This window comes from Oncorhynchus masou, chromosome 5 (genome assembly GCF_036934945.1).
Source record: "Oncorhynchus masou masou isolate Uvic2021 chromosome 5, UVic_Omas_1.1, whole genome shotgun sequence".
Classification (NCBI taxonomy): Eukaryota; Metazoa; Chordata; class Actinopteri; order Salmoniformes; family Salmonidae; genus Oncorhynchus; species Oncorhynchus masou.
Genome location: NC_088216.1, coordinates 16,021,233 through 16,035,874, shown reverse-complemented (window position 1 = coordinate 16,035,874; position 14,642 = coordinate 16,021,233). Strand labels below are relative to the sequence as shown.

Below are 14,642 nucleotides of genomic sequence, written 5' to 3'. Positions count from 1 at the left end.
GTTAAGCCTGTAGCACCGTACATACTCTCAGGGATAGGTAACGCATGTAGGCTCTAATGACATCACCAGTCGACACCTAACAACAGCCCGGCCCCCGGATCCCACAACAGGTATGCCTGTGTCCTCTAGACGTAAATTGGTCCAACGGGAGTGTTTGTAAAATGAATAACTCACAACACAGTATGTTTATTTGTTTTATTTTAACCTTTATTTAACTAGGCAAGTCAGTTAAAGAACAAATTCGTATTTACAATGACGGCCTACCCTGGCTGATTGGCTGAAATATCAAAAACACAGTCAAACAGTCTATGTTAGACAATACATATCTTTATCAATAAGATTGTAATACAATTCAGCTGCCTTATACATTTTTTCAGTTCTAACTTAGAGTAATGATCATTTACAAAACCAAAAAATAATTTGAACTGCAAAGTTGGTCTGTGCAATAAACCAGCACTACATTTGTTTAAAACACATATTTTCAACATTATTATTTAAATATGTTATTGAATTGTCTGGTTAAATAAATGTAATCTTAAATGAACAAAAAACAAACAGTTTAGAACATCAGCCACTTTCCACATGATTTTTCAGAGACATAACATTCAAGATGGCCATGTTATACACAACATAATAATACATTCTTCATTTCTACTGAGAGATTTATCAGTATCAGATCAGTATTTACTGGGAGCACAATCATAGTATCATATTGATGTCATAAATAGATGTAGTACTGTCATGAGAGGTAGAAAAGTGTTTAGAAGTGGTATGAAAACGTATCCCTGAGCAGATCAACAGAAACCATTTGACATGAGATGTATACGGTCTGATATAGCACGTCTTTCAGCCAATCAGCATTTAGAACGGCAACTATATGATATGAGTGGTAAACTCAACGGCTATTTCTTCTTTGTCTTTTTAACTTCTTATGGCTGGGGGGCAGTATTGAGTAGCTTGGATGAATAAGGTGGCAATAGTAAACTGCCTGCTGCTCAGGCCCAGAAGCTAAGATGTGCATATTATTAGTAGATATGGGTAGAAAACACACTGAAGTTTCTAAAACTGTTTGAATGATGTCTGTGAGTATAACAGAACTCATATGGCAGGCAAAAACCTGAGAAAAAATCCAACCAGGAAGTGGGAAATCTGAGATTTGTAGTTTTTCAACTCTTTGCCTATCCAAGATACAGTGTAAATTTGGTCCGATTGCACTTCCTAAGGCTTCCACTAGATGTCAACAGTCTTTAGAACCTTGTTTCAGGCTTCTACTGTGAAGGGGGAGCGAATGAGAGCTGTTTCAATCAGGTGTTTGGCAGAAGGCCATGAGCTGGTCACTCGTGTGGCCGTGGGAGCGACCTGCGTTCCAATGCATTTCTAAAGACAAAGGAATTATCCGGTTGGAACATTATTGAAGATTTATGTTAAAAACATCCTAAAGATTGATTCTATACATCGTTTGACATGTTTCTACGAACTGTAACGGAACTTTTTGAATTTTTGTCTGGACCTAGTGCGCCTCATGAATTTGGATTTGTGAACTAAACGCGCAAACAAAAAGGAGGTATTTGGACATAAACGACAAACTTTATCGAACAAAACAAACATTTATTGTGGAACTGGGAATCCTGGGAGTGCATTCTGATGAAGATCATCAAAGGTAAGTGAATATTTATAATGCTATTTCTAACTTCTGTTGACTCCACAACATGGCGGGTATCTGTATGGCTTGTTTTCGTGCCTGAGCGCTGTACTCAGATTATTGCATGGTGTGCTTTTTCCGTAAAGGTTTTTTGAAATCTGACACAGCGGTTGCATTAAGGAGAAGAATATCTATAATACCATGCATAACACTTGTTTCTTATATCATTGTTTATTATGAGTATTTCTGTAAATTGATGTGGGTCTCTGCAAAATCACCGGATGTTTTGGAAGCAAAACATTACTGAACATAATGCGCCAATGTAAACTGAGATTTTTAAATATAAATATGAACTTTATAGAACAAAACATACATGTATTGTGTAACATGAAGTCCTATAGGTGTCATCTGATGAAGATCATCAAAGGTTAGTGATTAATTTTATCTCTATTTCTGCTTTTTGTGACTCCTCTCTTTGGCTGGAAAAATGGCTGTTTTTCTGTGACTAGGTGCTGACCTAACATAATCACATGGTATGCTTTCGTCGTAAAGCTTTTTTCAAATCGGACACTGTGATGGGATTAACAACAAGTTTATCTTTAAAAATGGTGTATAATACTTGTGTTTGAGGAATTTTAATTATGAGATTTCTGTTGTTTGAAGTTGGCGCCCTGCACTTTCACTGGCTGTTGTCATATCTATCCCGTTAACGGGATTTCAGCTGTAAGAAGTTTGTAAACTAACAAAGTAGTCTACAAGACAAAACACTATTTATGGCTCTGTGTAACACAAAGCAATGAACACTAACTGTCTGTCTCTATTCACTCACCTGTTACCATCCTATCGAACCACAGCTATACATGCATATCTATATACATATCTATGAATGTATGGATCTATGTAAAACATACCCATACCTCACACACCACAATAATATGGCAATCTGTGATTCAAACAGCAACAAATGGATATACCAAATCCCAGATTGCCCCTTTAACTTCCTAGAGTCGATTGAGGTACCGGTGCTTCAATCTAAGTAACATAATAAAAAAAAATAGCCATTAAAACCTGTCGGTTTAAGCTAGAGATATCTGTTTATATCTGAATCCGCCAATATCGCCCTTCCGCATCTGCGGTGAAAGGTGACAGAGCTAGAGCGGTGTTTGTCAGACCATGAGACATCCACGAAAAGCGATCTTCTCACGAAAACGTCTGTAGCGTCTGAACGGTTTAGCCTATAAAATATGGAAAGATGAGACTCTCACGACCACGTTGGATCCCACTGTGGAAAGGGGAGATCCTCAAGAAAGCAGTATGTGTTTTTCTCTACGACCCACACTAGTGTCACCGGAGTCACCTGAAGGTAACCGGTATCAGTTTAAAATGTCTTATGGAAGTATGGAGGTCATTTTGTGCCTACCAAAAAAAGGGGTAAAATATACTACCGTCAAAGTTAAAGAACACCTTCAAGAGTTTTTCTTTATTTTTACTATGCTCTATATTGTAGAATAGTGAAGAAATCAAAACTATGAAATAACACATATGGAATCATGTAGTAACCAAAAAAGTGTTAAACTAATCAAAATATATTTTATAATTGAGATTCTTCAAAGTAGCCACCCTTTGCCTTGATGGCAGCTTTGCACAATCTTGGCATTCTCTTAACCAGCTTCATGAGGCAGTTACTTGGAATGCATTTCAATTAAGAGGTATGCCTTGTTAAAAGTTAATTTGTGGAATTTCTTTCCTTCTTAGTGTGTTTGAGCCAATCAGTTGTGTTGTAACAAGGTAGTGATGGTATACAGAAAATAGACCTACTTGGTAAAAGACTAAGTCCATATTATCGCAAGAACAGCTCAAATAAGCAAAGAGAAACGACAGTCCATCATTACTTTATGACATGAAGGTCAGTCAATATGGAACATTTCAAGAACTTTCAAAGTTTATTTAATTGCAGTTGCAAAAACCATCAAGCTCTATGATGAAACTGGCTCTCATGAGGACAGCCAAAGGAATGGAAGACCCAGAGTTCCCTCTGCTGCAGAGGATAAGTTCATTAGAGTTTCCAGCCTCAGAAATTGCAGGCCAAATAAATGCTTCACAGAGTTCAAGTAACAGACACATCTCAACATCTCAACTGTTCAGAGGAGACAGGTCTTCATGGTTGAATTGCTTCAAAGAAACCACTACTAAAGGACACCAATAATAAGAAGATACTTGCTTGGGCCAAGAAACACAAGCAATGGTGGAAATTTGTCTGGAGTCCAAATTGGAGATTTTTGGTTCCAACCGCCGTGTCTTTGTGAGACGAGGTGTGGGTGAACGAATGATCTCTGCATGTGTATTTCCCACCGTAAAGCATGGAAGAGGAGGTGTTATGGTGTGGGGGTGCTTTGCTGGTGACACTGTCTGTGATTACTTTAGAATTCAAGGTACACTTAACTAGCATGTTTACCACAGCATTCTGCAGTGATACGCCATCCCATCTGGTTTGGGTTTAGTGGGACTATCATTTGTTTCTCAACAGGAAAAGAAAAAAACATACCCAACACACCTCCAGGGTGTGTTAGGGCTTTTTGAAGGAGAGTGATGGAGTGCTGCATCAGATGACCTGGCTTCCGCAATCCCCCAACCTCAACCAACTTGAGATGAGTCGGACCGCAGAGGGAAAGAAAAGCAGCCAACAAATGCTCCGCATATGTGAGAACTCCTTCAAGACTGTTGGAAAAGCATTCCAGGTGAAGTTGGTTGAGAGAATGCCAAGAGTGTGCAAAGCTGTCATCAAGGCAAAGGGGGGCTATTTGAAGAATCTCAAATATAAAATATATTTTGATTAGTTTAACAATTTTTTGGTTACTACATGAATCCATATGTGTTATTCATAGTTTTGATGTATTCACTATTATTCTACATGTAGAAAATAGTAAAAAAATAAAGAAAAACCCTTGAATGAGTAGGTGTTCTAAAACTTTTGACCCCCCTATTCTAGTAACTTTCTCAATCCTGGTTGGGAGATTACCATCTTGGCTTACTCCAACCAGGATTTCTGGATAACCAGGGAATTTTGGGAAAATTACAAGACTTTTCCAAACCTAGACCTTGGTGAAATGTTTTCATAGCTCAGCTCTGAGCTTCTTTCACTGGCATGTAGCCGCCACTAGAGGGCTCTATTGCCATTGAAGAAGACAGGAGAGACATCTCCTCGATCAGCCTGCCTGGATGACTGGTTCTCATACCCAGGGATGGAGCCAACCCCAACCCAGAGAAGGGGAAGTGTAAACTGGTCAGTGGAATAGGTAAGGGAGTGGAATATAATGGAAATATATTGTTAGTGGTAATAAGAGGGATATGGTTACAGGGGGTCACAGTGGGCCTGACCTCATCCCCCATGCTCTCCTGGCTTTCCTGATCCTCTCCCCCACTGCCAATACCTGAATCTGGGCTCTGAGGGGCCAAGAGTTGGGCCTGGAGCTGCAGATTATCCACACGTTCATAGGAGGAAGACATTGTGAGAGAACCTCCTCCAACCCCCATCTCCGTACCCTTTCCCCCTACACTATCCAACCCAGGTAGGGTGAAGGGAAGCTGGGGGAAAGCGGACAGGGAAATGGGTAAGGGGGTGGAGCAGAATGTAAAGTTATTGTTATTGATAAGAGGAAGAAGCGGAACAAGATGAAAGTCCTGAAAGACAAAATGGGGGGTGGATGCAATAGGCCCGACCGCATCCTCCACGCTCTCCTGACTTTCCTGATCCTCTGCCCCACTGCCGATGCCTGAATCTGGGCTTATGAGGGCCCGACGCTCGGCCTGGAGCTTCTCAACACGCCCGTAAGAAGAAACCTGGAGGATATCTTCACCTGCACTGATGCCTTCAAGTACACCTCCACCCCCCATCTCTCCATCCTTCCCTCCACCCAACATCTCTTTATCCTTCCCTCCACCCCCTATCTCTCCCTCCTTCCCTCCACCCCCCATCTCTCCATCCAACATCTCTCCATCTTTCCCTCCACCCCTGATATCTTCGTCCTTCCCCCTACACCTCTATTACTATCCATCCTTTCTCCTCTGTTCTCCTCCTTCCACTTATCTATCATTTCAGTAGTGCCACCTACTGGTCCGTAAGGGGAGTGTACAGAGCAGGGTTCCAGCTTGATGGAGGTGGATCCAGGCTGGGAGAATTGAGATAAGAAGTAGCTGGAGTTGGAGAAGCCGGAGCAGAAGGAGTGGCCACTGTTGTCCCATCTCTTCTCTTGTGGTGGTGCCGTCCTCAAGGGGGTGACGTTGTCCAGGCTGTCGGTGATCTCTACCTGGGAGATGTCTTCACGGTGCGAGGCAGAGTTGATGGATTCAAGGGCAAACAAAGGACCCAGCCAAGCCTGTAGGCACGGACGGACACACACACACACACACACACACACACAGAAAGAGAGATATAGAGGAGAGGTAAATGAAAGGATTATTATTTTTATTTTTCTATTGCAGAGGAGGCTTGTAAGGTGAGGACTGCAATGTCTTCCGACAGGTGGCTTCAAACATACATGATGGTAATTCTTAGACAATGGTGAGGACAGCTCATAATAATGTCTGGTAATAAATATATGGAAACTATGTGTTTTATCTGTTTGATACCATTCCATTCATTAGGCTCCAGCCATTATAACCCAACTACAGCCATTAGAAATTAACTACAGCGATTATAACCTAACGACAGCCATTATAACACAACTACAGCCATTATAACCTAACTACAGCCATTATAACCTAACGACAGCCATTATAACCCAACTACAGCCATTATAACCTATATACAGCCATTATAACCTAACTGCCGCCATTATAACCTAACGACAGCCATTATAACCTAACGACAGCCATTATAACCTAACTACCGCCATTATAACCTAACTACCGTCATTATAACCTAACTACAGCCATTATAACCTAACTACCGCCATTATAACCTAACAACAGCCATTATAACCTAACTACTGCCATTATAACCTAACTACAGCCATTATAACCTAACTACCGCCATTATAACCTAACTACAGCCATTATAACCTAACTACAGCCATTATAACCTAACTACAGCCATTATAACCTAACTACAGCCATTATAACCTAACTACAGCCATTATAACCTAACTACCGCCATTATAACCTTACTACAGCCATTATAACCTAACTACAGCCATTATAGCCTAACTACCGCCATAGGTAATGCACAATACAGGGAATAGGGTCTCTTTTGGCACATAACTTCAGTCAAAAGTAGAACTGACCTTGAAGTTTCCATCGTGATGGAGGTTGAGGCCCTCAAAGTACCTGGAGGGATCTGGTATAGGAGGATTCAGAATCTTCTTGACCCTGTCAGCAATGAACGGAAATGAAAGGCAGTTGCACTTAACCAACTACAAAACATTACATCTAAAACATGATGTTTACTTTGCAGTCCGTTGGTGTTAAAATACATCACATTTACAGTGGACCCCACCCCCCACCCACCACACACACACACACACACACACACACACACACACACACACACACACACACACACACACACACACACACACACACACACACACACACACACACACACACACACACACACACACACAGAGAGACAGTACTCACTTTCCTTTGCAGAGCGACATGGAGACCAGCAGGACCAGTACAACAACAGCTCCCACCACGGTGACCACCACAAAGTCCTGGTCTAGAACATCAGGACTACCTGAGAACAGGACCAGAGGAACAACACAGAACATACTTAGAACATATTTACAACGTACATAACAACACCACTGTTTTACTAAAATATTGGCATAGAAAAGGCTTCATGTAGATTTCTGTCTGTAAGTTTGTTTTGTTTTGAGCATGTGTCTGCCTGTCTAAGAACGAAAGAAAGAAATAGGGAAGAAAGAAGGAGCTATTTTTCAAGATTCATAAGGAAACACACTACTATGTCTGCCTTCCAAATGGCAACATATTCCCTGTTTAGTGCAGTGCTTTTGGCCCCTAGGGCTCTGGACTATGTAGGGAACTATAGGGCCATTTGGGACAAAGCCCAAGTATATATAGGCCCACATTCAAATGTGTACTAATAACCAATGACATCACTGATGCTGTATTTACCTCCTTGCTTCATCTGTCCCAGAATGGAGACCCATGATGCACTGGGGCTCCAGTCGCTCCACTGACAGTCTGGGTAATCGTCTGGGTCGGCTCGAACCCGGACTCTGACCTGGTACCTCCTTCCTCTCTCCAGCACCTCAGGGTCCAGGTCAAAATATGTATGTTTGTTTGATATGTTCACCTCCACAGCATCCTGCAGTAGCACAACATACAGGAGGTCTACTTTTAGATGTACAAAGAGAGAGACACAGTTGTTATTATCTATCCTCTGTCTCTGTCTCTCTCCCCCCCTCTCTCTCTCTCACCTCCCAGTGATGTAGTTCCTGTTTCCACTGTAGTTGGAAGTCATAGTTGAATATCATGTCTGAAATGGGAGCTCCTGGTGTCCAGGTGATTGAGGCATTGATGACAGTCGGCTTGCCAGGGGGATGCATTTTAACTGCCAAACACAAAACAACACAGTTAATGTACTCATAGTAGTACTAATATATTACTAATATCACTGTAACAGAACTACTAGTACTAAGTTGAATTAGAAATGTTAGTATCAGGTATGAATGAGTATTAAGTTGTATACAGTGCATTCAGAAAGTATTCAGACCCCTTCCCCTTTTCTACATTTTGTTACGTTAGAGCCTTATTCTAAAATTGATTTAAAAAAATATTTCCCCATCAATCTACACACAACACCCCATAATGACAAAGCGAAAACTTTTTTTTTTTAATGTTTGCAACTGTATTAAAAGTAAGAAACAGAAACACCTTATTTACATCAGTATTCAGACCCTTTGCTATGAGAATCGAAATTGAGCTCAGGTGCATCCTGTTTCCATTGATCATCCTTGAGATGTTTCTCCAACTTCATTGGAGTCCACCGGTGCTAAATTAAATTGATTGGACATGATTTGGAAAGGAACACACCTGTCTTTATAAGGTCCCACAGTTGACGTGCATGTCAGAGCAAAAACCAAGCCATGAGGTCGAAGGAATTGTCCGTAGAGCTCCGAGACAGGATTGTGTCGAGGCACAGATCCGGGGAATGTTACCAAAAAAATGTCTGCAGCATTGAAGGTCGCCAAGAACACAGTGGCCTCCATCTTTTTTAAATGGAAGATGTTTGGAACCACCAAGACTCTTCCTAGATCTGGCCGCCCAGCGAAACTCAGCTATCGGGGGAGGTGACCAAGAACCCGATGGTCAACCCGATGACAGAGCTCCAGAGTTCCTCTATGGAAATGGGAAAACCTTCCAGAAGGACAATCATCTATGCAATCATCTATACAAATCATGCCTTTATGGTAGAGTAACCAGGCGGAAGCCACTCCTCAAAAAAAGGCACGACAGCCCGCTTGGTGTTTACCAAAAGGCACCTAAAAGACTCACACCATGAGAAACAAGATGAAACCAAGATTAAACTATTTGGCCTGAATGCCAAGTGTCACATCTGGAGGAAACCTGGCACCATTCCTATGGTGAAGCATTGTAGTGGCAGTATCATGTTGTGGGGGTGTTTTTCAGCGGCAGGGACTGGGAGACTAGTCAAGATTGAGCGAAGGGTGTAAGGAGAGAAGAACAGAGAGATCCTTGATGAAAACCTGCTCCAGAGCGCTCAGTACCTCTGACTGGGGCTAAGGTTCACCTTCCAGCATGGCCTGAAGCACACAGCCAAGACAACGCAGGAGTGGCTTCAGGACATGTCTTTGAATGTCCTTGAGTGGCCCGGATTTGAACTTGATCGAACATTTATTTCACCTTTATTTAACCAGGTAGGCAAGTTCTCTGGAGAGACCTGAAAATAGCTGTGCAGCAACTCTCCCCGCCCACTCTGACAGAACTTGAGAGGATATGCAGAGAAGAATGGGAGAATTACCCCAAATACATCTGTGCCAAGTTTGTAGCGACATACCCAAGAAGACCCGCGGCTGCAATCGCTACCAAATGTGTCTCAACAAGGTACTGAGTTAAAGGGTCTGAATACTTATGTACATTTTAAAATATTTTGATACATTTGCAAAAATGCATAAAAACCTGTTTTTGCTTTGTCATTATGGCGTATTGTGTGTAGATTATGAGGGGGGGAAAGGATTTTATACATTTTAGAATAAGGCTGTAACATAACAAAATGTGGAAAAGGTCAAGGGGTCTGAATACTTTCTGAATGCACTGAAGACCTGAATGCACTGAAGACCTGAATGCACTGAAGACCTGAATGCACTGAAGACCTGAATGCACTGAAGACCTGAATGCACTGAAGACCTGAATGCACTGAAGACCTCCTGAATGCACTGAAGACCTGAATGCACTGAAGACTTGAATGCACTGAAGACCTGAATGCACTGAAGACCTGAATGCACTGAAGACCTCCTGAATGCACTGAAGACCTGAATGCACTGAAGACTTGAATGCACTGAAGACCTGAATGCACTGAAGACCTCCTGAATGCACTGAAGACCTCCTGAATGCACTGAAGACCTGAATGCACTGAAGACCTGAATGCACTGAAGACCTCCTGAATGCACTGAAGACCTGAATGCACTGAAGACCTGAATGCACTGAAGACCTGAATGCACTGAAGACTTGAATGCACTGAAGACCTGAATGCACTGAAGACCTCCTGAATGCACTGAAGACCTCCTGAATGCACTGAAGACCTCCTGAATGCACTGAAGACCTCCTGAATGCACTGAAGACCTGAATGCACTGAAGACCTGAATGCACTGAAGACCTGAATGCACTGAAGACCTGAATGCACTGAAGACCTCCTGAATGCACTGTATATTAATAAGCTAATAATAATTGTATTGCATTTTGTTGCATCATAGTGTATTGATTTTGTGTATTTTGTATGCTGACTTCACAAAACCTCATAAAGTTATGGTATTATATCGTTGTAGTTGGTGTACAATTAATGTAGTAGATTAGTAATAGATGACACATCGTACATAATGTCATTCAAATTACTGTGCACTTACTGTGGTTAAATGGTTGATACAGGTGTTCAATCTGTATCACATAATCTTCTGCTTGTCCACACCGTACACCAATGGGTATTTCATCCTCTTCCCAAAAGAACTGAAAGATCATTTACAGAGGCTCAGTTATCCAGGGTTGTTTGCCTATTGGTCTATATATATGCTGTCATTGTTTTATTATTATTATTAGTATTATTATTATTAGTATTCGTATTATTATTATTATTAGGAAAAAATGTTATTATATATTTTTTTTAAATGACAAATTCCTGGTTAATTTATTCATTCAGATTAATGTGTTACATTCATGTTATTACTTTTAAAATTGTTTTTAAATCATTGTTTTGATCTATAATAATGCACATATATAACCAAGCATTGGTTTTAACTTGATGTAGTTTTATAAAACTCACTGGATTGCCCTCAAAGACCAGACTGCCGCCTCTCAAGGTTGTGTTGAAACCGGCCAAGGACTTCATCTCACATTGCCTGTAGTTACAACAGTGAGCCATTGTTTCAGTTAGCATCCCAAATGGCACCCTATTCCCTATATAGTGCACTACTTTAGACCAGGACTCTATGAGAATAGGGTTCCAGTTAGGGTGCATCCTTAGTCTTCTTTACCTTTTAAACCCGGGGTATTCACCATGCAGAGTGCACGGCATGTCTGGGGGTATGCATGTGTTGTTCAACACACATGTGATGTTACTGATGAAGTCATTGACACACTGCAGACCTATGAGAAACAGAGACAAAGAGAGAGAGAGAGAGAGAGAGAGAGAGAGAGAGAGAGAGAGGCAGAGAGAGAGAGAGAGAGAGAGAGAGAGAGAGAGAGAGAGAGAGAGAGAGAGAGAGAGAGAGAGAAAGAGGCAGAGAGAGAGAGAGGCAGAGAGAGAGAGAGAGAGAGAGAGAGAGAGAGAGAGAGAGAGGCAGAGAGAGAGAGAGAGAGAGAGAGAGAGAGGCAGAGAGAGAGAGAGAGAGAGAGAGAGAGAGAGAGGCAGAGAGAGAGGGAAACAGAGAGAAAGAAAAAAATAACAGTTTTAATATAAGGGTCGATATAATGTTTTATAAGGCTCTATATCATGTTTTGTAAGACTCTATAACATGTTTTACAAGACACTGTCATGTTTTACAAGACTCTATGTCATGTTTTATAAGGTTCTATAACATGCTTTACAAGACACTGTCCTGTTTTATAAGGCTCTATGTCATGTTTTAAAAGGCTCTATAACATGTTTTACAAGACACTGTCATGTTTTACAAGACTCTATGTCATGTTTTACAAGACTCTATGTCATGTTTATAAGGCTCTATGTCATGTTTTTTAAGGCTCTATGTCATGTTTTATAAGGCTCTATGTCATGTTTTTAAGGCACTATGTCGTGTTTTTTCAGGCTCTATGTCATGTTTTTAATGATCTATGTCATGTTTTACAAGGCTCTGTCATGTTTTACAGGGCTCTGTCATGTTTTACAGGGCTCTGTCATGTTTTTTAAGGCTCTATGTCATGTTTTTAAGGATCTATGTCATGTTTTACCAGGCTCTGTCATGTTTTACAGGGCTCTATATCATCTTTAATCATACACTACCGTTCAAAAGTTTTGGGTCACTTAGAAATGTTCTTGTTTTTGAAAGAAAAGCATATTTTGTCCATTAAAATAACATCAAATTGATCACAAACACAGTGTAGACATTGTTGATGTTGTAAATGACTATTGTTGCTGGAAATGGCAGATTATTTATGGAATATCTACATGGGCGTACGGAGGCCTATTATCAGCAACCATCACTCCTGTGTTCCAATGGCATGTTGTGTTAGATAATCCAAGTTTATCATTATAGAAGGCTAATTGATCATTATAAACCACTTTTGCCATTATGTTAGCACAGCTGAAAACTGTTGTTCTGATTAAAGAAGCAATATAACTGGCCTCCTTTAGACTAGTTGAGTATCTGGAGCATCAGCATTTGTGGGTTCAATTATAGGCTCAAAATGGCCAGAAACAAAGAACTTTCTTTTGAAACTCGTCAGTCTATTCTTGTTCTGAGAAATGAAGGCTATTCCATGTGAGAAATTGCCAAAAAACTGAAGATCTCGTACAAGGCTCTGTGTACTACTCCCTTCAAAGAACAGTTAAACTGGCTCTAACCAGAATAGAAAGAGGAGTGGGAGGCCCCGGTGCACAACTGAGCAAGAGGACAAGTACATTAGAGTGTCTAGTTTGAGAAACAGATGCCTCACAAGTCCTCAACTGGCAGCTTCATTAAATAGTACCAACAAAACACCAGTCTCAATGTCAACAGTGAAGAGGCGACTCCGGGATGCTGGCCTTCTGAAAAACAGCTTCTCTCTCAAGGCCATCAGGCTGTTAAACAGCCATCACTAGCACAGAGAGGCTGCTGCCTACATACAGACTTGAAATCATTGGCCACTTTAATAATTGGAATACTAGTCACTTTAATAATGTTTCATATCTTGCATTACTCATCTCATATGTACAGTATATACTGTATTCTATACTATCTATTGCATCTTGCCAATGCAGCTCTGTCGTTGCTCATCCATATATTTATATATTCTTATTCCATTCCTTTACTTAGATTTGTGTGTATTAGGTATCTGTTGCGGAATTGTTAGATATTACTTGTTTGCTGCACTGTCAGAACTAGAAGCACAAGCATTTTGCTACACTCCCAATAACATCTGCTAACCATCTGTATGTGACCAATACAATTTGATTTGATTTGAGTTACTGCAAGTCATAAAGAGGAGCTGCCTCCACTATTCCAGCACCATTTCAACTTCAACATCATCAAATCACCTCTGCTTCGTCTAATAAAGTGACAACTAAAATATAACCTCCCCCAAAAAATGTGTCCAATCAACATGAGCTAAATATGTGGCTGTCCATGGTTCTGATTTATGTGTGCGTGCATGTGGTAAAGCATGTTGACTCCCTCTACTTGTAGAGAAACACCAATGCCATCCTCCTCTCTTTCACATTGAAACAGTACAAGCTTATTTACAGTACAAGCTTATTTTTTTGTCCGAGGTTAAAATGCTTGAACTTCCATCCTCTCAGGCCAGGGGCACAACAACATATGAATTAATGGTTGGATCGGAATTGCTTTTGGCCAATACGGAGAATGAAGTAAATCCACAAGTCCAAATCCCTACCTCCATCAATGGCTAATTTAGGAAAGGGACACTGGAGGACAACAACAACACACGCAACAATTCAGTTGTTTCTGTTAATGATGTTTACTCTCAACGTGTTTTGATAGGAGAGACGCCAAATCCAAGCTGATATCCAAGCTGATATCCAAGCTGATATGACACCATACATTATTTACCATTCATTTCTATTAGGCACAAAATAATAACACGTTTGTAGAGTCACACGCTTGATGTAATCATTGCATGCTATGAATATGGGACCAAATACAAAACTTTTTACTACTTTAACACACATTAAAGAACTTTTGGTCCCCTAAAATGGGTGGACTATGCACAAAAAGTGCTGTCATTTCTAAAAAGGTTCACCCGATATGGATGTAAATACAGTCAAAATAAAGCTGACAGTCTGCACTTTAACCTCAAAGTCATTATACATGTGTTGTAATGCATTGTGAAGGGTATTGATGACTTACAGGACTGTGGTTGGCTGGAGCAGGTTAGTAGGGGGAGGAGCAGGATGACATAGAGACACCATAGAACCATTATGACTTCTTCTTGGTCCTTTTTCTCATTCTAGAAAACAGTAGGAGACATGACCTTAGCAACAGGTGACAGGTGGCTTAGTGTTCCAAATGGTACCCCATTTCTTATATAGGGCACTACTTTTGACCAGGGCTCATTTGACTCTGGTCAAAAGTAGTGAACTATGTAG

The 14,642-nt window shown here is 40.8% G+C and overlaps 1 protein-coding gene across 2 annotated transcripts in view; it reads right to left on the bottom strand.

Annotated features, from left to right (window-relative positions):
• Nucleotides 1-191: 191 nt before the first annotated feature.
• Nucleotides 192-14,642, bottom strand: part of LOC135534579 (interleukin-2 receptor subunit beta) — a 22,028-nt gene continuing 7,577 nt past the window's right edge. For both annotated transcript variants that reach the window (XM_064961532.1, XM_064961538.1), the window contains 9 exons: nucleotides 14,404-14,503; nucleotides 11,377-11,488; nucleotides 11,166-11,241; nucleotides 10,753-10,852; nucleotides 8,086-8,219; nucleotides 7,781-7,973; nucleotides 7,280-7,379; nucleotides 6,925-7,009; nucleotides 192-6,018 (listed from right to left, as the gene is read on the bottom strand). In XM_064961532.1, coding sequence (XP_064817604.1) covers nucleotides 5,587-6,018; nucleotides 6,925-7,009; nucleotides 7,280-7,379; nucleotides 7,781-7,973; nucleotides 8,086-8,219; nucleotides 10,753-10,852; nucleotides 11,166-11,241; nucleotides 11,377-11,488; nucleotides 14,404-14,473 — 1,302 coding nt within the window. In that variant the 5' untranslated portion in view covers nucleotides 14,474-14,503 and the 3' untranslated portion in view covers nucleotides 192-5,586. The remainder of the gene's footprint in view (nucleotides 6,019-6,924; nucleotides 7,010-7,279; nucleotides 7,380-7,780; nucleotides 7,974-8,085; nucleotides 8,220-10,752; nucleotides 10,853-11,165; nucleotides 11,242-11,376; nucleotides 11,489-14,403; nucleotides 14,504-14,642) is intronic.